This window comes from Artemia franciscana, chromosome 9 (assembly GCF_032884065.1).
Source record: "Artemia franciscana chromosome 9, ASM3288406v1, whole genome shotgun sequence".
Lineage (NCBI taxonomy): Eukaryota > Metazoa > Arthropoda > Branchiopoda > Anostraca > Artemiidae > Artemia > Artemia franciscana.
The window spans coordinates 31,718,250-31,744,009 of record NC_088871.1 but is presented as its reverse complement, the minus strand read 5'-3'; the positions used below and the strand labels follow the sequence as shown (position 1 = coordinate 31,744,009).

The window sequence follows — 25,760 nt, the reverse complement described above, 5'->3', positions numbered from 1 at the left end:
CATTTGTGTCCCGGTGTCCCGGTCTGTAATTTCTATTCGAACTCTGTGTCCCGGTCGTCATTTATATATCCCGCCTGTGCCCCCGGCTTCTCCGTTGTAGTTGTGTCCCTGTGTCCCGGTCGTCATTTATATTCCCTGTGTCCCGGTCGTGATTTGTGTCCGGGTGTCCCAGTCTGTAATTTCTCTTTGAGGTTCCCGGTCGTCACTTATATTCCCTCTGTCTCGGTCTAATGACGTCACCGTCAAAGCAAAAATGACGACAACTAATTTCATGACGTCAGTCAACACAGAAACATGACGTCACCTGATCCACAGAAAGACAGACAACTTATTTTTATATATATATATATATATATATATATATATATATATATATATATATATATATATATATATATATATATAAAGAGAAAAAATAATGAGGGTACAGAACGGATTTAGTAAAAAAAAATTAGAGTTTTGTACTGATTCCGTGATTTCTTGCCAGAATATAAGAACCATAAACGCGGAACTACAAATTTCATTTAGTAAGAATTTATTTAGAAATTCAGTAAAAAAAAACCTTCTGCGTTGTACTGTGGAAGGGAATAAATTATAATAAGAGTTTCATCTTACAACTATCTCTCCAGTACAGCTGAAGTTGTCTGAACCAAGATGCGTTTTGGTAGATCCAAATGGAGTACCCCAAATACTGTCACGATTTTCTTCTAGACCAGTACTGTCACCGGAGGACATTGGTAACATTGGGGCTCTCGGTCTCGGTTTCCATGGCGGACTCTGAAAGACAAGAAATATCTTCAATTTATATTTTAGTCATTTAGGTCAATCCATCTAATGAAATCCCAAATTTCCAATAGAATTCAAGCATTAAAAAGGAACACCTTAATTCTAATTAGAATGCTTGTTAGCCAAATTAAATGATTTATTGAGAAATTTAATGTCAAGATTATTAAGCATAAAAGTTTGCTCCAAATGCAATTTAAGGTGTCAAAAGTAAAATTTAATTCATTTTCAAATTTGACCAAATCAGTGCTGACCACATGCCAATTTATTGACATTTACAATGGATCTGTCGAATACCAATTGTTCGCAATACAAATCGAAGTGGTTTGAATAGAATAAAGCAACTGGAGCAAAGCAAATATACCGCACTACATCTCTACTTTGACAGCCCTTCTTTCTACCATACGTGTTCCATATCATTTTTTTCAGCACCAGGTACCTACGAATGGTAAAGCCGATATTGACTGTTACTATAACCAATTTGTGATGTGTATGAAAAAGGTAGAAGAAGCTGCCGTACCTCGGCAACGTATTCGTAAAAGAGCACAAAAACCTCTCTGGTCAATGGACTCTTGTTTGCAGTCGATAAAAGCAAAGCGAAATTGTGGCTCTAGATATGGAACGAATAAGGTGTGCCAAGTTTTGGGTGTGTGGCTGATCTCAAACGTAAAACTAAAATCGAATATAAACGTTATCTGAGGTCGGCACATTACTGCGGTACGGTTTTCCCAGTGAGTTGGAAAGATTGGCGAAAAGTGATCAATTATGACAAGTTAAATGATGATACTGTGACAAGTAACTGCCTTCCACATTCAGCTTGGTATAAACATTATTCTTTGATTTTTTCGGTGATTAACTATTCAATGCATTCTGTACATACTCGCCTTCTTATCCCCCCCCTCTTTAGTACAACGCTTTCTTAACACCATATAGTGCCCATATCTTTTTCTTCCGTAATTGATGCTGTGAAAAGTCTAAAATCTATTTCAATAGAAAATGATGGTATTTCAAAGACGCATATGCGGATTGATTGCACCCCCCCTTATATGTCACTTTCAGTTTCTTTTTCAAATGTGTCTATGTACTTCAAGCGTACCTGAGAGTTTTCTGTGTGTTACTGTTTCGTCAATTTTTAAAAATGGAAAGCCACCGACGATTGTTCCTGTTATCTACCCATTACTGTTTCTTGGAAACATTGCAAGGTTTTTGAGTATATCCTTTTACCTTTTCTGACTAAAAATATTAATGAGGATGAGAACCAATTTGGTTTTCGGCATGGGTTGGGTTGTCAGCATGCGCATAAGATTCCGTCTTCTTTACTGGCTGATAATTCTTCCAAGGGAAATGGTCTTAATATTTGTGCTTTGGATCTTTTGAAAGCATTTGGTAATGTGGTCCATAGTCAGCTTCTTTTTTCTCTGTATAATTATGGGGTCAATATGTTATAATGCTTCTTAGGTTTTGGTATTCAAATTCTTTTCCTCAATTACAATCTTCACTAGACACTATTATGAGGGTACGAAGAGGAGTGAGGCAGGGTGGTGTTCTGTCCCTACGCTTTTTAAGATTTGTATTTCTAGTGTGCTGGTTAAGATTTCAGGTACATACCTTACTGCTCTTGCGGATGTTTCTTACCTTGTTATGCTGACGACATGCTTCTGATTAGCCGTTCCTAAAAGGGTCCTTCCCAAATGGTCTCTATAGTTTTTGATGCTTTTGATGATATTAGCCTTTCACTTATTACAGACAGATGTGAGTTTCTTTTCTATAGTTGTACTAATGCTACTCCCCTTCACTGTAATAACTTCACTATCCCTCTTGTTAATTGTATTCGTTGGCTTGGTATCTCTATTACTAACAATCTTTCGAGCTTACGTCAGCGTACTATTTGTGATATAAGCAAAAAGATCCAGATTGGCTATGCAGAGATTGTTGCAAACAGAGGGAAGTATAATAGGCGTGCACTGGCCAATCTTTATTCTACTTTCTGTAATCATTCTGTCCTTTATGCTTCAGGTCTTTTCCCCTTCTTAAGAAAGGTAATTTAAAAAGAATCCAGATAAATTATTTCAAATTTTGTAAATTTCTTCTGTATCTTCCACCTTGGACAAAAAACCGGATTCTTGTTAGCAAATTTTCATTTCCTGATATAACTTTAAAATTGAAATTCTACACAGAAAACTCTCCAGTACGGCTTCTGTGCCCCAATCCCCTTACCACCGTCTTATCCGTTTCTTTCGTTGATTTTGCATGTGTGTTTGTTTTCTCTTTGTGTTTTTTTTTATTTATTCCTACTGCGCCATATTTACTTAATGTATCGTGTGGGTGATAGAAAGATAAATAAATCAATTAATTACAGTATAGAATTCGCTAGGAGTCTTTTCTTCCATGCATTTCACGAAAGAATTAGTATTTTCTAAATTTCTTTGTTTAAAGTTTATTATTTCACTGACTAGATGCTTAATGCATGGATCGCTACCATGTAAAATAGTTTTATCCAGTAAAAGCTAATGGTGAGTTTTTTTCAAAATGCCTAGGAGGCAATTCAAAGAATTCAAGGTTTCTCTAGAAATTCAAAGCTTTCATCATCACTCCATGTGCAGCTGCAGCTTTTCTAAGTTTTGACGGGTTCTACTTTTTAAAGTGTTTCATCACTCAGTTTTTGTTTTAAAGTGGTCCTTTTCGACACTAAAGTGGGTCATACTCTTGTGAAATTTTGTAAGGTTAACAATACTGAAACCAAATTTATGAGTGAGATGGAAGTCGTTTTTATATTAGCCATCATCGGGCTCGATTTTTAATGTTAATTTCGTAGTATCCTACGTTAAGACCATAAAAGAAATAAAATTTAAAGGACTAAAAGTGACACTGGCAGATGCAAAGATTCACAACTAAATGTGTTCAACTTGAACTTATTCAGTTATTATGGGCTGAATCACCAAATTGACTCTCAGGCCACAAAGGTCTAATCCCTTCTAACTAATTTAGCTACATCAAATTGTAAACTAGACTTACTGATATTCAAAGGAGTAGACATTTCATTATTGTCTTATCTCCGCTGTTTCATTGATAATTTTGAAAGCAAGCAATGGTAGGGTTCTCACGGAAATAATGGTAGGACCAATGGGTGCGGTAAAAGACAAAGTAAAGTTAAAGCCAGTGCTCAGCATTTTATTGTGAGAGAGTGGGAATCTCTATGGATCTGGAAATCTTTCAAATTTAAAACTAAATTTATTTATTTTGGCTCTAAAACTGTGTCGCGAAGTTAATTTGGGCTTCGAAAAAATAAAAAACAAACTATTTTCTGCTTTAAGAGAAGTGGATTCCTAGAATAATTACTCTTTCTTTTTGCTCAACATGACTTTATTTCTATTTGCTCAACATATTAGAAAAATGTAAGCAAATACAGCAGAAAGTAAATTTCAACAAAATCAAGTAGGGAAGTGTCACCCAAAACCCCTGAAGTCACTGCAGTAGCTATGGGGGGGGGGGATTAATTTTCAGGATTTAGATGACTCTTTCTTTTTCTTTTTTCTCTTTCTTTCCTCCTCTTTCGATCTCACTCTGAATACCCCTTTTTGTGTCTTTATTTTTGCTCGATGCAAAAGGTCACTCTCTAGGAAATCATGTACATCAAGTGACAGAAATGTGCCAAGAATTTTGGGTAGTGTGCCGAAATCATGTACATCAAGTGACAGAAATGTGCCAAGAATTTTGGGTAGTGTGCCAAGCGTTTTGGGAACAGTGCCAAGTGTGGCGGAAATGTAAAGCACACATGGTATTTTCCGATATACACCAGGGCTTGGGAAGTACGTTCGAATGCTATAATACTGGTATTATATTTTTTGGCATTATTTTTTTTTTGCCAAACATATTTTTACAAATGTAAGTAAAACTGTACAAAACAAAACTGTGGCAAAGCCAGTAATTGCCAACCAGCCCCCACTCCTCTCTGGATCAACACCTATTATAAATTAAGCTTGGGGTTAACTCTTCTTGTTATAATGCGTACCTAAGAATCTTGGTATTCAGCTAGGTTCCAAGAGGCTCTCTTTTGATTTGTTTTGACCACTTTTATTGAATTGTAAAAAATGCATCGAGAAACATCAAATAAAACAATAGAAGCAGGGGATATTGTCAATTGGAAAGCCTTCCCAAAAGACAGATGAAAGGGAAGAAACATCACGAAAGGTTTTACAGGAAAAGAGAGCTCAGACAAATATTTAAAGAAAAACTTATTCTTCGCAATATTATAACCAAAAGGGCAGGATATCTAAATCTAAAATCTAGGCACTTGGCCGAGTAATAATATCACATGTAATAAATGGACACAATTTGGAGTCAAAGGTTATCATACTACGAATGGAACAATTTTAAAAATGCAATGTGAATTCAACAAACCTTAAATTTGTCAATATTTAAGCATTATACTTTTTTCAGTGCCAAATATTAGAAAGATATTATTTCCTCCCACAACAGTTCTGCTTCAATTTACTACCAATATTACTAAATCGTATCCGACTGACAAATGTTCAAGCAGGAGGTTTTATTGCTGTCAAGTATGATAATGAAATAACCAATTTATTTTGCCACTTACCGAATAATCCTGATTTCCTACAACCTGCACTTCATGCAGGAGATTCTCTGACGAGTCACTCCTGGAGAGTCCACTTCCTAGTTGCATCTCACAAGATTGAAGTGGCTCAGATATAGAGGCTTCGTCTATCTCTACCTATAATATAAAATTAACTTTTTTTCATGAAGCGAAGATTCTTGCTTTTTGTTTTTTTTTAGAAATAAAAATATGCTGAAAAGGTTTTTCAAAAACCTGGATTTTTGGGACAAAAACTTCAGCTGCAATTTCACCTGAATAGAAATGATCTTTGTATCAAATTAATCATTATATTAAGATCTATTCGTTTGCCGAGCTTTATTTTTGACCCTGCTTAGAATTTTTCATAGGATATTATCTAAACTTGCTTTAAAGAGGAAAAACCGTTACCGCCAAATGGCTTAGGCCTCGTTGGAACTTCTTGTAATAAATTCTAGGCGGGGCAGCCTTGCGGGGTATTTTTACTGGGCTTCTAGTGTGGGAGGTAAAAGAGCTGGATTTTGTACTACAATTCGAGATCAGGAAATTATTGTCTTTTGGTCAATTAATCCTCTCTCTCATCATCCTTGATATTCCAGCTTAATTACCTAAGGCATTCTTGATATAAACTCTTTCGAAAACCTGCATGCACATAGTGTATTTTAATTTAATCAACACTCTCCTCAACATTCCCTGAAAGCTTGACCTTAATAATCTTGGGATTTCTGAATACCAAGGATTAAACGTGCCCCTCTGTCTCATTAACTAATGCTATATGTAAACAACGGTCGAAGTGCATAGCTTATAGCCCTTTCACCAAGGATTTTGGTGTTGTCGTCCCCAGAGGCAAAACAATTGGAATTTCCACTATTTTTAACCAAATGGATATATTAAAATTCTTTTTGGACGTTTTGAGAGGAATAAGGGGTATGGGAGTGCTCCGTTTCCTCCAATCACTTTTGAATCTGAAAGAGAGTACTAGAACTTTTAATTTCTAATCGTATGAGACCCCTTCAAAAAATTCTATGATAACTCCTTCCGTACAAAGTGCCTTAGCGAAAAAAAAAGAACACAAAGCCGACTTCACTATAATTTTTTCGCCTATGATTTCTTAGGACAGCCTGATTGTTTGACATAATTTAAAAAATATTCTAGAGCTCACTTGCAGCTGCAAATATTAATGCACCAATTATGAAGACAGATATTATACAAGTTTGTGTGTATAGACATCTATATATATATATACATATATATATATATATATATATATATATATATATATATATATATATATATATATATATATATATATATATATATATATATATATATATATATATATATATATATATATATATATATATATATATATATATATATATAGCTGCATTTTTTTTAATCCTCAGCTAACGCACGAATAGGAAAGCAACAGACAAAATTGCCCGTCACCTGTTGAAAAAGCAGGTGGATCTGTCATTTTGACGAGCAATAATCTTGTTCTAAATCCGACATGAGTTTACCTTATCAATAATTACTAATACAGGAAAATGTGTTCGATGGTTTAATAAAATTAAAAATCAGAAATCCCTTTAAGGGGTTCAAATGATGTAGTTTATCAAAAGAAATACATGAATCTAGAAGAAGTTACAACTGGCCAATTAAGTTGCTTTGTAACAGATGGCCTAATATTTCCAGGAAGTGGCCCTCATAGACCTTTGGGCTTATAGACACCTTATTTGTAAATTACTTAATATTTTTTTTCAACTGAAAGTAAGAGCAACATTAAAACAAGAACAGAAATTATTCTGTATACGGGGGCCCCTTCATCAGCCCTCACCCTTTACGCTAAGGCCTTAAAGCTCTTTATAAGAACTTCTCATTTAAATTCGACGGCCCTTGTGCGTGAGCAGTCTTTCTTAAAGTATTATGACAAAAAATCAAAATTAATATTAACAAATCTGAAGTCAAGCCTAGACCAAATTGAAAATAAAAGCACAAAACCTAGCCTTCCCAATGATCACCTAAGCGTATCATTCAACAGCTACTGTGTTCCTTGACTTATTTGTAAGAAATTTCTACAGGAGCAAGCAATAAAAAGTATTTTGAAGCTACAAAAGGCTAGCCAGTGGAGTCAGTGACTCTAGATAAGAAGTGGAAGATCAAAAGCCACGCGGATACCGGTAACCAATTGCTGCTTAGGTACACGGAGCTGTAGATGCCCAAGAATAATATTGTCCCGTCGATAAAAAGCTTTAAGGCAATATCAAATAGCCATAAAGGGTTGAAATAAAGTGGAGTAGGAGATGGCGCTATTTCACCAAATAATAAACCAATCTGTTATACAGACAACTTACAAACGCATGAAAAATCGGAGACCGGAGTAGTGGTATACCATAATATTCCTGGTCTGAATGAAGAAATAACAAATTATCACCTTGGGGAGTTTCCTACAGCTCTTTCAGGCTGAATGTTTGGAATAGAATAGGCAGCTAAGGAACTGACGGAATTGGAAAGCACACGTTATACATGCGTCTTAACTGATAATCAAATATGCATAAAGGCTCTTGAGAAAATTAAAAGCAGTCAAAAAATGAGTGGGAATGCCAAGAAGCACTAAAAGATTAACATCAAACGTAAATCAATTGCACTGATATAACCTCCGGGACACTCTGGGGTCAGAGGCAGTGAATTAACAGATGACGCAACGGAAGCTGGGGCATTATTGATGTGCAATGAACCAAACGTATTATTCCCATCGCTCAAACATTGTGAAAAGTGGTAACACGAAGATGAGACTATTAGATGATGAAGCAAAATTGCGCTAAAAAGATTCAATGCAAAGAACCAAAGAAAGTGAATGGGAGGTTTAACCCCACACTGACTAAACATTTGTGACGACTAATAAGCTTGAAATACCAATTATTGCTAAGCCCACTACACGAATTGTCAATTTAGGAATCATCTCGCCTAAACAAGAAAAGATGACTTCCCAATCTACGAAAAATGTAATATGATCGTAAAACAACCAGGTAGAGGAATGTCCTTCCGGGGATAAATTTTAGTTGGAGATATTTCACAAACTGTATGTTTTACCACAGGACACAGTAAGGGAGATTAATCTCCGACAGCCAACCATAACAAGATTATATTTTAATATTACTCTTTATTTTCTTTCAAAAATTTTTCTTTCGAAAAGAAATGTATCAGTACCTAATTTTCTAGCTTTAACTACTAAATTAGGATAAAAGGCTAACCAGCTTGATCTATGGGTGAGTGTACAAAGGACCGTATACATAGCAACAAGTCACTCTTCTCTGGCAATTAAATGTGGCACCAAAGATGTTGAGCACCTTTTCCATTTCAAATACCTATGAATTATGATCGAAAACACTGGCTCGACAGTGGAAGAGGTGCTCACCAGAAAGGGACAAGCAAATGGCACCTTTAGCAAGCCACATGAAGTATGGAGACTATAATTTTCTTATTATATCTGCAGCTGCACCTCTTCAATAGCTCTGTTATGCCAGTGGAAATCTGCTCAGCAGCAATAAGGTACCTGAATAAAGAACAAGAAAGGAGACTCTTGGTCTCTGAAAGCAAATGTTCCAGTTAATATTGAACAATCACTGGTCACAGAAGACGACAAACCAGTCCATCTGTGAAATGGATCGAGAACCCTTAGTAACCGACGCTACCAGACTGTATTTTGCACTAAATAAAGGCTTAGCTAGTTTTCGTATTTTACCGTGAAGATCATAGTGCTTCATTTGGATGTAGGCCTCTTCTAGATGTTTTTACTCTAATTGAAGACTATACATGAGGCCAGCGTCGCCAACACATCACAATTGAGCCGGTCTTGGTACAATTTAGAAGGACTGGTTAAGATTTTAATTGGAAAACTAGTACAGTTTATTTCAAAGCACTGGCAACGCTGTACGGGCAAGTTTAATGAAGAAGGCGATTTCACGTCTTTAAAACTCCAAACTTTTTTTGGTCAAAGTTCCAAATTTTTTGTCTAAATAATGAAGAAAACAATATACTTTTGCAAAATTTTCTAAATTATTTCTACTGTTCCTATTTTTTATACACTTACTTTTACAGTATTTTTAAAGTTTTTAATTTAAAGACTTTTTTTTAATGTCATAGCCAAATCTTGATAAAAAATAATTCATGATTTTGTCTCATGTCTTTCATGTGTCGTGTGCAACTAGAAAATTGTTTGCTGACATGACAAATGGAAGCGCTCAAAGTATTAGCTATTTTGAAAGATATAATACAGATCAAATGAATTGTAATGAGGGACGTGTTAGAAATAGATTAACATAGGAAAATAAAAATATGGTATTCATTTTGAAGGAATTTTCCCTTTTTTGATGGGGATGCATCATTTGCTTACTAATTAAAATAAAAAAAAACTCTCTGTTGTCCTGCTTGGTGTAAAAGATGTAAAATATATTTTTTGCAAATTTTACAAGTTTTTTGTTTACATATTACATACATTATTAAGTCTACCACCCTTATTCCAGAAACAATTAAAAAATAACATTCCCCCCCACCAAAAATTGGAAAAGTAAGAGCTGTTTTAAAACTTAAAATAAGCAAAATAAAGTCATATATATTTAAACTTAAAATAAACAGAACTTAATATGGACGAATAAATGATACCTAAAATAAGCAAAAATTAAAATGAATCTATCACATCCTAAATCAAACATAAATTAAAATTGGTAATCAAGTCGAGCTTAAAACCAACAAAACTCATCACAAATAAGAGCGGAACTACCATCCCCTTAAACCCACTCCCGCACCCTTCAGTGTCGTTTGCTGCTATTTTATCAGCTCTATACCATCCACGCTCTTTTTTACAGTAAGACCGCCCTTTGCCTTCTCCCCTTATCTTTAATAAATCCCAGGCCACACCCGTCCCTTAGAGGAGATCAGATCCATAAAACCAACCTTTCCCCCTAGTCAATGATTGAAGCTACGTCAATTAACACCTAAAGCTGATGTTTTCTACAACGATTATAAAAGCTTGTTTTCTCTACTTGTGTCAGAGTATCTATATAAATTGTTGGTGCTTGGGCTCCAAGAGCGAACACAATTGATCCTGAGTATTCTTTGCAGGTTCGGATGATACAATCTCTGGGATTTCTTCCTATTAGCAATTTTATGTTAGCTTTCGAAGACCTCCAGGAGGATTTTGGTGCTCCACAAAGGATCCAAAAGGTTGCCCCACCTCCAATCCCATTTTCTCTTGACTTATGAAATGCCTGCAACCGTATCACCCAGAGCCTCCCACGAATTAACAACGTGGTGGAAGGCTGGTGCTCTTAGATGCAATCTTTGATTAGATGCCACCATCCCAACTTCTTAGAAATTTACAAACATTTCGAAATGAAAACAGGTTACATTAGTAGTGTTGTCACTCAGCCTATGGATTCCCTCCTTTGCCTACCCGAAGAAAAATTATGTAAACCTTAAACTTCAGATTTCAAGACTTTTACAAACGTATGACCGCATTACCCCTTTGCCATTATTGGAAGCTATTGCCAGTAGCATTAGTACCCAATACTTTCTTGCAAACAAGGTTTGATTATTTTTTGTAAACTTATTATACTTAAACTATTACTTACTACTACTATTTATTACTTACTACTTGAAATAACGAGCACCGTCAATTTTAAACTTGTTTGCTTTTGACTTAGAGTTTAACTCCATGCAGTTGAAATTGAATAATTTACAAAAAGAAGCCCCTTTAAGGTACTTAAAGATGCCCATTTAAGGCCCCTTTAAGGTACTTTAATGCCCCTTTAGGGTACTTAGCAGAAAGGAAACCCTTCTGATGTATGCCTAGTGAACGCGTTCACAATCTTAAGGGGGTTAACTTGTATCACGTACTATAGTTGTCGGTACCAGACCATATCCACGGGAAGCAATTACTTATACTTCTTAGTCCCAACATGTTATCTCTGTGCACTTTCATCATTGGGGCGGGGAACCCTTCTAAAGTCGCCTCTAATTCTATATTTTCAAATTATTTTCTTTAACTTTTATTTCACCATGCTATATTAACTTAAACCCCCCTCCCTAAAACAAAGAGAAAATACATCAAAATTCAAAGGAATAAAAATAATTGCTACAGGATATTCGACACCCTATATTTTGCCCATATTTTGGAATGTACGTAAAATGTTCTAAAATTCCTTCTTTTCTTCCTTACTTTTATTGGTCATTCTTTCCCTTTGGCTACTCAATTTTGCATGGGGGGAATTTTAAAGAGGGGAATACTCCATGAGGGTTAGTGGAATTACCCAAGAGGAATTTTGGGGACAGGAAATTCCCATGAGGAGAGAATTTCCCATAGGGAGGACTTTCCAGGGGCACATAGCACCATGGATACTGAATGCTCAAGGAAATGAAGATGACTGTTTGTAAGCAAAAAGGTAGATTCGACTAATTTCATCTCGGTAAAATGCTTTTTGAAGAGAGTTTTTGCTGGAGTTTTTGACTATTTTAGATACTTACGATCTTTACTGCGTCCCAGGAACCTGAAGTTTTATTTTTTTTTTTTTCAAAAATTGTTTTTTCCCCCTTTATAATATAGAATGATGTCAACAAAATGGCTAACTATTGTAAAAAAGAAACAATTTAAAAAAATGATATAAAAAAGAAACAGTTTTTCCGTAGAATTTGACAGATTTTGGCATAGCCAGTTGTTGTTTACCGCTCCAAAATTGTCTTCCAATGAAAAACAATGAAGTTAAAAGGTCTAGAATCTTGATGTTATAATAAAAAACAGGTGGAATTTCTTCTGTAGTTAAGATTTTTATTGACGCTATATTTTTCTGACAAAGGAAAATTCCTTGGATTCCAACTTGGCGAAGGTCCTCTCAAATGAGCCACTCTATTCCATCATTAGTTCTCGGAGGAATTCTCCTAACTAATCATAGATTCTGCTATTGGGGGTCTAATATTTTGAGAGGTTACGGTAATTAAACATATGACAGTTCGCACCTTATCATTCTTAGTCAATCATGCATTCTCGGTCTCGAAATAGAAGGTGACAACTGTTTCTGTTATCGAAGTTTCAGTTTGAGTATTACCATCGAGATTACAAGCAATTAAGTTTCCTGGCCAACTCTTGAGCAAGAGAATTGTAAAATTTCCACTCTGAAAGGTTTCTTAATGTGATAATTTTTCTGGAAATTTTGACCCCCTTTTCACAACCTACCACTTCAGCGTCGTCAGATACTTCGAAAATTCGTCCAGGAGTCTAAGCGCAATCAAAGCTGGGAATTTTTATTTCTTTGCTAGGAAAAAAACTATTTTAATGCTTGTCAATCTCATGGATATCAATGAAACTTAAATAAGCTCAAATATCCATTATGTTTTATAAAATTATACGGTACATTGAAGTTTGTTTATATGACACAGAAGCTCTACAACCTCATGTAAAGACTATCTTCTATATTACACAATAAAAAAGAATCCAAGGCTATCATTGCTTATGAACCAAAATTAGTCCATCTATTATGCAATGATCTATACGTAATGTACGATCTTCTCTTTTATTTGTTAGTAATATTATGACAAAAAAAAGGATTGAAACACAGATCGTTTTCAGTGAAGTGCAAATTCCACAACTACCTTCAGATGGGGGCTATAGCTCCACTCTTATTTTTGGTAATTTCTGTTTGTTGTAAGTGACATATTATATGACTACTTTTTGCTCTTTTTATGTATAAATATCACCCTCCACTTTAAAAAAAAAATTTGCTTAAACTCTACTTTAAATCAATTAATAAGAAGATGGATGTGGTTACATCTTATTGAAATGAGAGATACACAAGGATTTTCAAACCGGGTGATTAAAGAGCCAAAACCAAAACCATTTTGCCTATTTTTGCACAAATTACTCCTGGGTAGTATCTTAAGGCCTGTAAATTTTCTTGTCCACTTCACGAAAATGAGAGAAAACACCATAAGCCCTCTATATCCTTTTGATAATGATAGTATTACGCAAATAGCTGTTACAAAATACAAGAACCCAACCCAAGTCTCCGTCCTCCTTTGAATGGATCTTTAGAAAATATAAAATTGGTTTGGAGTTTGGATGATCTGCTTCAATGCGTTAAAGAAAGGAACAGCCGATCTCGTGATCTAAGGTATCACACCTACATCCCAAAATCCTCTTTTAAAATAAGGCTATACAGAAAGTTAACGAGCTCTGTCTCGTGGAAATAAATTCATCCATATATTTGCCTTGCAATACCTACCTCATTTGGGTGAGAGTTCCTTGCCCAAGAAAGCTAGCGATTACTCTTCGCTACAAAAGCATTCTCCCATCAGTATGATCATCCTGCTTTGAAAGCCCTTCATCCAGCTCGTCGTAAAATACAAACATCTGCTGTATGTTAGTGCTCCTAAGAAGCTATTGGCATTACTTTAAAAGATTCAAAAATACACTAATTGGGCGTGGCTTTACTGTTACCCATATTTTGTTCAAGCACTTCACTGAAAAATTGAATTCAGTATCGACACCTAATTTCCAAGAGTGAATTAATTCAACACCTTTGACGAATTTTCCCATAGTTTTCCCCCTCCGTCTATTCGATAAAATAAAAGCGAAGGCCCACCAGTCTACATTTTTATCTTAAGCAGGGTATGCTAAGAGCCATGTTTTACCGAAGGAACAGCTTCTTTTGGCACTGCATATTCTGTTCAGAATGATTTTCATGAGGAAAGTTGCCTTGAAAAAGTCTTAGCTCCTTCAAATTAAGGTACAACAACAACTTAAAGGTTCGAAGTGGGATGAGGTAGGTTCGGCGGCATATCACCAACCCTGAAGTATTGGGTGGCGTGAACCTGGGTATAGAAAAATGTTGTACCTCTTTTGACTTCCAATAATTTTTTCTCCGACCATTTTGGTAAAAATGGCGTATACTCCCTCTGCAGCCTCCTTTTGTCGACAATTCATGTTGTTCGTCTCAGACCCCTCAAGTAAACAGTGCACATGCTCTGTGTCTGTTCCTCTTTATTCCACTGAACATAAAGCCTACCTCTGCCCCCTTCCCTAATAAACATTGCATATGCTTAATTGCTGACCCTCTTTGATCAGACAGCGTACTTCCCGTCTTCAAGCCTCTCCGGTAACCAGTACATGCGGTAAGCGTCCAACACCGTTGGCCAACAGTGCTCATGCTCCGTCTCATAAAGTTTCAGGTAAGTTGTACGCGCACTCCGTCTCTGACCCCCCTTTGGTAAACGGTGAACAAGATTCGTCTCTGACCCCCTTCGGTAGTAAATTTGTACGATTCATTTCCATAGCTTTTTTGTCAAAGAGCGTATGCTCTGTTTCTGACCCATTTTGTCATCAGTCCATACGCTCCATCTCCGGTCTCCTTTAGTCAATTGTTCATTCGCTGAGTCTCTGACTATTTTTGGTGAACTGCAGGATTGTTCCGTCTCCCGTTCCCCTTGTTAAGCAGGGCCATTGATCCGTCTCCAAAATTCTTTGGTTAAGATAACCAAATAACAAGGCTAAATCAAAAGGAACTAAGGGAGTATTTCAAAAATATTGTTTGACTTTCAGAAAGTTGGTGTTTAAGCCTCTCTCATTTTGTGGATGCCAATGATTTAGTAAGGAGTGATCTCTCTTATTTTCCCCAAGGGGTCGTCGCATAGAATAGCGGTCGTTGAAAGTTGGAGATAGGTTCATTTAATCAAAAATTCTGAGCCCTAGCAGCCTTAGCCAGAACCACTTAGCCAAATGTGCTCATTCTTGTTTCAAAAACCCTTAAGTAAATTGTGCGTGCACTCCGTCTCTGACCCCCTTCAGAAAAAGTTTTGCAAGATTTATCTACAAGTAGTTTTTGGTGCCCATTTGACTGAATTTATGTCAACCAATAAATTGCACCAAATATACGGTTCTATCCCACTTTCTAGGGATGTAATGAAAGGATAGTTGAGAGGTTGGCGTATGTTTAGCAGGTGCATAGCGCTAGATTGTTCTTATTGGCCAGTCACCTGAGTCCAAACAGAAAGGAGGTCGTCTCCCAATGGGGTGGGGAAAGGTCAATGATTTAAGAAATATTATAATTTCATGGAGGGAGGAAAAGTTTTGAGTAGATTAGGGCTGAGGAGGAGCGCGCGTAGTATTGTTGGATTCACGTGGCTTTGTGGTGCACTGAGTAGATATTAGTAGTGATAGTAGTATTCTCTTTTACACACATCTTTTTTATTCACTAAGGAAGGCTGAGCATAGGTCTCAGCATTATTTGAAATTTGTCTGGTTTTTACTCCCTGAAAATGTTCCTCATTTATTCGGTTAACGTTTTCCCTTACCTCTTGTCCATCCTGTAAAGTCTAACAACTGTAATTCAACTTAGTGCATGTTTCCAAATGGTCTTTGGCTTCCATCAAACTTGGTTTTTGGGCATTTTTTAAATACATTCGAATGAAATTAAAATTACTTTCTTTACATGTTCAAGCTCACAAATGGTGATATAAACACTAACCTGCCCATTTCAAACAGAAAAAAACCCAGTAAAACCTAAATTTTGGGCATGTTTCTTGTTAATTGTAACAGAAGTTATCGTAAGACAGCCCGAGAATATTGTTTAGTTTTAGCACTTGTATTCTAAACATTTTATATTATTTTACATTTATATATCCAAGAAACAGTTTACAGTATTTTATTTGTTTTACAGGGCATTGACATATTCTTATCTTTGTCTTATTAAATGATAATTGGTTTGTTTTACTTCGGTGTGTGTTTAGTATTCTATTCGTCCTGGTGAGGAAGGCCCTTGGAGGCAGAATCATAATACTAAGTGACCTTTCCAATTTCCTAAAAATTTGGGGTTCAGGATCTTTCGTTTACACAGTCAATGTGGCATGTGTTTAATGCTCAATTATATAGTGCATATACGCCAAGATAATAAATGACGAGATTAAAAAAAATTGATGTAAAGCTTAAAGGAGAGTGTTTAAAAAAAAAAAAATCTAACAAACAGTTTTATTGTGTTGAAACTTGTTAGAGAACGCTAATCAAGAATAATACCAGACCTGTATAGACGTTCCACTTGTATTTTCAATATAAATATCATCTTGATTTTCCATCTTTATTCCTACGAAGATGAACAAAACTCACACGAGCAACAAACTAGCTTTCCCGGGGAAAACTAAATTATTTCCACTGTTTTGTTATATGCAAGTAAGTAGGACGTAATGCGCAGTCCACAATTCAACACTAGAAAGTAGACTCAATTGCTACTTACTCAAGGATTGAAAGGTGCTAACTTCCCACGCAGAGTAAATATTTAATGGTTTAGCGATAAGGTTTAGATGTAAAGTAAAGTGTCCTTAGGAAAGAAAAGTTATCTTTCAAGCAATGTGTATTTCCTTACTTACGATCTAATCACGAAACTGACTTCAGATTTTTAACTTTTCAGTGACACCCTGATTTTGGGTATCTAATCTTCATTGACAACTTAGATTTAAATTGTGGTCTTGATTTTAGAACCAGGAATCGTACCACTGAATGAGCTCATCAATCAAATAGAATGTCCCAAATGCAGGCAAAAATTCAAAATTTACTGATACAGAAAGCGAAGCTTTTAAGAATTGGTCAAATAGAATAACCCAAATGCAGGCAAAAATTGAAAATTTACTGAAACAGAATTCAAAGCTCTTAAGAATTGATCGTAAAAATTCCATCTATTATAAAACGAAATAAATATATTATACGTAATGAAGCGTGAGTTAAGCGTCATTAATTACAACAAAAATGTTGGGTACTTGCATGATATACCCACTACCTAATATTCTTCTAATATATTTCTCTGATGCTCAATACTAATGAAACATACCAAAGTAAGATAAAAATATAATATTTAGAAACAAATTTGGGCTATATATTTGCATTTTCGGGAGGGTGGGTAAAGTATAGTGGGCCTGCAAGCCTGATCTGTTAGGTACAATTATTTTACATATTATGTAGTAAGAATTGTTTTCTAACTTCACATTGTCCAAATACTTTACCCCCCCCCTTTAGTGTGGCAATATATAACCCATATTATATATTTTCTATCTATTCTGTCACTTCTCTTTGTGTTGTCTCACGCTGAGTAGAAAGAAACTAACCAAAAAAACCGATTCTTGTAATGAGTCAATAAATGAACAACTTGAGCGGTAGTGGGTTTATCATACAAGTAACATGTGTTGTAATATTTTTTTTTTATTTTAAAACGATATGTGAAAAAATGAACTTTCAAACAGCCAGAGACATTCAGAGCTTTTTTGCTTGCTACTCTAACTCACAAACATAAAAAAGTTCCCTCCGTTCAGAATTTTTACAAAACTTTAATGCCAATTCAAAAACATTTTAACACCAATGTTGACATTTAATGATCAATGTTGACATTTAAAAAAAGTTAAAAAAAAAAAAAAAAAAAATTAAAAAAGTTAAAGGGAAAAAAGTTCCCTCCGTTCAGAATTTTTACAAAACTTTAATGCCAATTCAAAAACATTTTAACACCAATGTTGACATTTAATGATCAATGTTGACATTTAAAAAAAGTTAAAAAAAAAAAAAAAATTAAAAAAGTTAAAGGGAAAAAAGTTCCCTCCGTTCAGAATTTTTACAAAACTTTAATGCCAATTCAAAAACATTTTAACACCAATGTTGACATTTAATGATCAATGTTGACATCAATGTTAACAATGTTGACATTTAATGATTTGTATTTTTAGAAAAATATACAGAGATCATTGGCAATAATCCTCAGCAGGTATTTATAGATTTATGAAAAATGTCAAACTAGGGCATAATGCCACTAGAACATAATGCAAACTAGGGCATAAGGACAAATGCCAAACTCGTTAATTTTTCCTAAACAATCATATTTTACTAAACAATTCTTGTTTTGAGGAAATATTCTAACATATTTCCTTTCCTTATGAAACAATTACTCAAATCTTATTGGACGCAGTCCTAGGCTAATCCAATAATCCATGTGGATTCCCTTCAGGGAAACAATAATAAAACAATGTATTGTTGTTAAAAGGATTTCCAGCAAGGAGATGACAACCGACGGGACCTATTGTAGATAAATAATTATTGGGAAAACTGAAAAGAGCGTCCAACTTACTTGGGGATCAACTTAGCAGCTAAAAACAAGCTATATGGAGTATGTTGAAACTGTTAAATAGTATTTGTAAATAAAGCGATCCAAATCCTTGAGTAGTATTTGTCGCCTATAAAAAGTGGCTTGGCATAAACGCTAGTGTTGAATTGTGAACTGCATCCCATAGTAAACTAAACTGAAATGTTAAGGGTTTGGGGAGGTAATGTACTAACAAATACTTTCTAATTTGCTTATATAAAACATTTAACTTTTATCAAGGCTGGAGCTACCTAAAAATATAATTAAAAAAAAAGTTTAGCCAACTTGATTCGAGAAAACGGTGGGAAACATCTAAGAAGTCACCCTTGAAATATCGAATGTGAAGCTTTTTTTCTTTTCTTTTTTTTACTAAAACAAGTTATTGAATTTTCAAATAGGTTCTTTAATAAGTCGAATTGATTTATTTTCCACAGAGTTCTGAATTAATGAGCTATTATCTTTCCTGTACTCAAATGTCTCTTTTGATAAATTTTCATGAAGGTTACCAGGGAACTTTGGGTAACAGAGTATCCAGTATCACTAATGATCTACGCAGTTTACCTTTATAACAGAGGCCTAAGCTACTTAACCTCAAAATTACGAGTTCGGTGAATTAAGGCTGTGATTAAGTGAACTGATGGAACTCGACGATCCCATGTTCAATTTGAAAATTTATGTTCAAAAAGTACTCAAGTATTCATTGGCGGAAGATGCCGCTTTTTATATCAGGCCGTAGCTTCTTGAAGATGGTACAAAATTTTTGCTAGGATTTTGCTCTATTTCCTCTATTTGCTTAGAAATCTTAGAAAATGTCTAGCTCTTTTTCACAAGTGTACTCTATGAAGGATATTGCTTTTAGAACAAAATCAGTACTATCATGAGCAGAAGATAATAACCTGTAAGATGATTACAGCCATTTTTCAATGTATTTTCCTGTTTTCGAACAGTTCCATAGAATATTTTTAGCTACCTGAAATTTTACAAGTTTTTTTGCCAGAAAGAATTGTTTCAGATCGCCCTAGAGACCAGATTGACAAGCTGGTATAATTAACCTGCTATTTCCGCCAATGAATAAGTGCTGTTTGAAATGTTTTTGACAATCGACGGTCTCTAGAGAATTGAAAGACAGAAGGCTACCCTAACTTCAGTTTTAAACCTCGATGTTTTCAAGTTCACTTAATCACGGCCTTAAACACCCGATCATTGTAGCATAGCAAAAAACCATGCATGGCCTCTGGTCGATTATATTGAGCTTATTTGCAGAGCAACTCTTTTTATTGTTTATATTTCTAAAGAGAAATATAAACGCAGGTTATTTTCCTCTGTGTAAAGAAACATAACAAATTACACTTTACCTTACTTTTGGGCGTGGCCTAACTTAATTTCCGTTTTGTAATGTTTAGCTATTAACATGAAAATGAATATAAATATTAGTTTATTTTTAACCTCATGTGTGTAAGTTTATTAAAAGCTATGAGCAAAAGTCACTTTAGTTTACTCTTGGGGTTGAATCTAAGCTTGCAGCATTTCCGTGTTTTCTGATAATTTTACCACTCATTCGAAACACTTTCTATCATTCTGTTAAGATTTTTAGAATAAGAAAGCCTTCTCGCTGGATGAAAAAAAAAACACATGCTCTTAGTTTTAAACGGATATTCTTGCAAAAATTATGTATTCTGTTTCTACTCAATTATATTTTCTGCTTCTTCATTCATTGTACTGTTTATTCTAAAATCTGATTCATTACAGATTTAAAGGAGGGGATAACATTGACGCATAAACGAGACATCTTTTTTGTCTTATCAAACGATCACTATGTGAGTATATGCATCTTAGTAAAACCTGACAGTTAGTCTCTGAATCCACGCCGAAATGAAACTTGGCGGAAGTGGACGTGATTATGCACGGCCGTTTCGTACCGCCAAAAAGTGAACGGTGTTCGTTCTATTTCTAGAATTTTTTTCGCTTGTTTTTCAAAAGTTTCAAAAACTAAATTAGTACCAGATATTTTCGTAATTCCTTCAAAGCAAGAGTTCATAGGGTCCATAATTCCTTTTAAGCTTCATTACCATGACCAAACCTTGGGTAAAATAAGGATGACAGTAAGACCTGAGGCTGCCAGTAATTGAATCAATCTGAGAAAATAGGGAATTCAAAATTTAATTGAATTTAAATTCTAAAACTTGAAAGAAATTTATTTGCACCATATCTGATGCAAGAGACCTCAAGAAAAATCTCAGGGAAATCTGATGTAAATATCTTACTCCGTATCTGGATTTCCTGGTATTGCAACCAACATTCCACTTCTTTGACCACCCAATAGTTATTTTGCAATTCCCTGATGTCTCTTCCCTTCATTACAATACTAAAAAAAATCAAAATAATATGCTCATTTTACCATTGTTTTTCTTCAATGAAATCACAACAAAAACTAAAGGTTAAGGTGAGTACAACATTCGACTTTACGGTTCCTATTGGAGGTTCTGATCTCTGTTTCACGGCCCTTCATCAAGGAAGTGTAGTTTGGCAAATGTTGCAAACAAAGAAGATGCTCTAATGCGCTTCAACTTTGAGTAGCCTCTCTCACCTGATGCTGCTAATACTGGCAGCTCTGGAATAAATTACAAATCAAAACTTTACTGAATTTACAAGTAAATTAGTGCTTCTCATCTCCATTGGATTTTATTGGGGGACTTTAATTGTGATATATCCAAAAGTGAAAGCTCGTGTTCAGCTCTTCTGCATAGTCTGATTCCAAATGAAAGTGCTCTTTTACCGAAAGCGGGTGACTTTACGTACATTCACCCTACCGGATCAGTTTTTAACCTTGATCATGTCCTTGTATCTAGCAGTATTTTTAGTCGTTCATTAACAGTAGATGTGCTACGTGATTTTTTTTTTTTCTGACCATTTACCGCTATCGTTCCGAATCAGTGCACCATTTTATCGAATGCGCGCAAATCGACCTTTAAAATGGAGAACAATAATTGAATTGAGTAAAACCCATTTGACTCAGTATCAGTACTGGCTTGATAATCTACTTTCGAACATAAATATACCTTTTGACTTGCTCCAAACATCAGTACCTATTCCCGCGTCTGAAATTCGTCTTAAACTAAATATGTACTCGTCACTTATTTCGCATGCGCTACTACAAGCGGAATTGTACTCTATCCCTCGATCCAGAGTCCGTGCTGGGTCACAAGTTAAGGGCTGGTCCGGGAACCCATCCCTTGTTGAAGCCTGCCAGAAGGCCAAATTTTGGCTAGGCATATGGATAGAATGTAGGAGACCCAAGAACGGCATAGTGAACCAAATACGGATTTTCACAAAGCGCCATTTTTCCAAAGAACTGCAAAAACATAAAGCCGCTATTCGTTCTGATTTTTCAGAAAAGATAATGAGTAATCCAACGCTTCTGTGGAAAAGTTTGACCCGCAACCAGAGTGAAAGAAACGCTCCGTCAGCTCATATCTCTGCTGAGGCCTGGCAACAGCATTTTTTTAAAGAATTTTCAGAACCTGATTCCGAAGTAGAATATCCTCATAAATGTGATCTCAATCGGATAATGTCAAAAAAGACTGTATCCATGTTTATTGTTTCATTGTCTGATATTATGAATTCTGCGCAAAAAATTAAGAAACCTTTTTCGAGGGGTACAGATAATATTTGTGCTAAACACACTCTTCTTGGAAGTCCCCTACTACTTTGTCACCTTGATCTCATGTTCCAAATGGTGTTCACAACTAGAATAGTTCCAACCTCGTTCACTTCTGGTCGTCTTACTCCTGTTCCAAAAAAAAAATAAATCGCTGAATGAGTGTTCTTCATATCGCCCTATTACAGTTGCTACTACTTTCTGCAAGATTTTTGAAACACTCGTAATGCCAGAACTTACAGATAAATGCTACATGCCGCCATATCAGTTTGGCTTCCAAAAAGGCCTAGGGTGTGCCCACGTGCTTACTGCACTATCGTCAATACTTATAGATGCTGATAAGTCTGGTGATTCGCTCATCCTAGGGAGTCATGATGTAAGCCATGCTTTCGACTCTCTGATTCATGCACAAATTCTCCTTGAGCTATATAAACGGGGAGTTGACACGTCTGCCATTCGTGCTTTGTACGATATCCTACCTGATGGGACCATAACACGTTTCGTTATTCCAGTTCGTCGAGGCATCAGACAGGGTGCCCTTACCTCTCCTGTTGCCTTTAATAACTGTATCCTGAACGCACAATCCAGCGCAGTTCCTTCGTGTATTTTAAAAGGGATTGATGTGTCACTAATCGCTTATGCAGATGATATTTTTAACCCCAGTCGAACAGTACAGTCGTTTGAAAGAAATTTTGCTATTTTAAGTAAAGAATATGCTAAGATTAGCCTTACATTCAATAGAGAAAAATCGGACGTGGTTCTGTTCAACTGGGTTGAAAGTCGAGCAGGATTTACTATTAATCTCGACGGCGCGCCAGAATCACAAATGAAATATTTAGGGATTCCTATTGGTGACACTCTTAAAGCAACTAGAAGGCTCTTGATCCTTCATTTCCAACGTCGAACAGCAACTGCATACGGAAGCTTGGTAGCAAACAAACTTCGACTCAACCGCAAACTGCTAGCGAAACTTTACAATGCTTCTGCACTCCCGAGTTTCCTATACCTTGCACCTTTTTGGCGTACGTTTACGATAACCGAGACGAAGGAGCTTCGGCGAATCTATTTCCGGTATGCCAAATACCTGCTTGCCCTTCCACCATGGTCAAGTAACTCCTGGGTCATTAAAAGATACGGCATCATAGACCCTAATGCTTCTATCAGAAAAAGCATAGAAGCTTACAATAGTAGAATTGGTCGGCACCCATGGAGCGCTATTTTGATTCAATGAATGTTTTGCTTTTGTATGTTTTAATTGTTTTTAAGTAAGGTGAAGTGTTGCAAAGTTTTTTGTGTAGGTTTTTAGGTCATTTTCTTTTTCATCTTTTCTTTTATTCACATTATACTCCGTTTTTCATGTGTATTATAACGGGTTATAAATAAATTCAATTCAATTCAATTTGGTTTTATAGTTGAGTCTTTAATAAATTTTTAGTTATTAAGACTGTTTCTTTTTGCAAACAAGTTTAAAACAAAGTTTCAGTTACTTTGTGCGGTCTCTGTTAGAGTTACTAATGACGCAAACCGCCAAAAAGTATTTAATCAAATAATGTTTATCAAGGAAATCTGTCCGTATGACCATAAAAGCCAACTGGGAGGCGAAAACCTTCATTTCGTAATAACAAGGAGGGGAAATTTAAAACACTAACTTCTTCAGGCTGTCGAAATGATAATTCAGGATTGTTCAGTCACAACGGGGCTAAAAAGCAAAATATTTACTTCTGTTTACTGTCAAAAAAAAATTTTCGATTCTTGTTATTGCGCCACGGCAAGAAATTGATATCATTAATTTTTGGCTGTCTGTTTTGGTTTTTTGGGTTTGCTTTTGTTTTGCGAAGCGGGGTGCTTTTCACAAAATTGTTGTCTTTTAGGGGATTTGTATAATAGAAAGTAAGTGTACGAGAAGGGCAGAAATTTTAAGTTTTGGATTTTAGTGAGCAAATGGTTGCTACTTTGCTGCCTATTTTCAGCTAACTAAAGCTCTGCATTATATGACATATCACCTCTCTGTTCATCCTAAAACATTAAACTAAAGGCCAAACTTTTTAGAACTTTAATAAAGGTTCGTATAAGTATACACTTAAAACAAAGAACATGAGTCGAAATACTCCTTCAAAGGTCGGAGTAATCATCGAAGAAGAATTCATTTTCAAAAAATTGTTTATAACAGAAGGCAAATAATTGTGTTTTTTTTCTAGCTGTTATAAGTGGGTCTCTGAATTCTCAGTTTGAATCAGTGGAAAGGCATGGACAGTTTCCCTGACATTACTAATAGAATGTTGATAAAAAGTGGGAATTCACACACCTTGAGTTAACCACGGAGACGGAATACAACTACGATATTACTTCAGAATTTCTCACCTTCTCAATACCAACCACTCACAAAATATAGTTATGTTTTTGTATAGGGGTTGCATACATTTGTCCAAAAAAATGTATAAACTACTATATATACCGCTGAGGATTTTTATATTTTGATACATGCCATCCAATCCTATTTCCACGATTAGTTGTTTATAAACCAAAATTTTTACGAGATAATTCTCTTACTTACTTAGTCAAACTTCATATTTTTATTTTTGTGCTCAATAGAGATATCGAGACTTTATAATTTTGAATTGAATATCTGAAAATCTCAAGATTAAAAAAGAAAATAATATATTAGAAATCTACAACAGCTTGAATCCATGAGAACTTAAATCACTAATTTATACCTGTCAAATACAAAAGAACAGACACAATTACTTGTTTTGTAAGGAGTATTTTGATTCATATAATTAGTTTGTAGCACATACCTACATGCATCTTTATTAGAGTTCATATTTTTCTGATGTTTTGGTCTTTATTTGAATATTTTAAGATGAATAGAAGAGGAAATACTAACGAAGAGCTCTAAACTGACAGGACTCTAGACTGAGAGGATAGCAATTATAAACGTTTACCGAAACATTGAGGAAGACATTGACCGTGTAATAAATAGATATGGCGGTAGTGGAAATACAGAAATAGACGTTTTCTTATAAAATCGTGAGTTCTGTGATTTAAACGAAACATACTGAACTTTAAAAAATAGAAACACACGCTACGATGTAATGAAATGTTAAATTTAGATTAGTAATTGTTTGAGATTTCATCAAAGTTGACACTGTTTATTAAAACACTATTTTCAAAAAAAAACAGTTATTAGCTAATGCTTTATTGCCTTTACTTAAAACCCTCGTTTTAAATTTATTCAATGCATTTCTATCTCTTCGTTCTGTTTTCTTGCTACACCCCTAAAAGAACTAGCATTTAATGTTTAAGATATCTTTTTCGAATATAAAGGCTGTATCTTTATCCTCATTTCCTACTCTTCATTGCTATCATGGGTACTAAGCGATGCCATATAGTTAGGTGACATGCTAAATGGTTTAACCTATACAAATTGTCAAAAAGGGTGCACGACCCCAAAATATGGCTCAAGATCTTTTTTTTACAATAAAAAGCTTAACTCACTCGCTATAGCGGTCAGAAGTGCAAAGGCAAAAAATTATGCAGCAAATATCAAATATTATATTTTATT

General features: G+C 35.2%; 1 protein-coding gene across 3 annotated transcripts in view; it reads right to left on the bottom strand.

The window, feature by feature from the left end:
* LOC136031274 (small conductance calcium-activated potassium channel protein 2-like) overlaps window positions 1–25,760 on the bottom strand; it is a 294,910-nt gene that overhangs the window by 249,969 nt on the left and 19,181 nt on the right. For 2 of the 3 annotated variants that reach the window (XM_065710709.1, XM_065710712.1), the window contains exons 1-3: window positions 16,442–16,589; window positions 5,381–5,515; window positions 616–777 (exon numbers count right to left, since the gene is read on the bottom strand). In XM_065710709.1, coding sequence (XP_065566781.1) covers window positions 616–777; window positions 5,381–5,515; window positions 16,442–16,495 — 351 coding nt within the window. In that variant the 5' untranslated portion in view covers window positions 16,496–16,589. Of the gene's footprint in view, window positions 1–615; window positions 778–5,380; window positions 5,516–16,441; window positions 16,590–25,760 lie in introns of those variants that run through there. The other variant, XM_065710711.1, reaches the window with a different exon arrangement.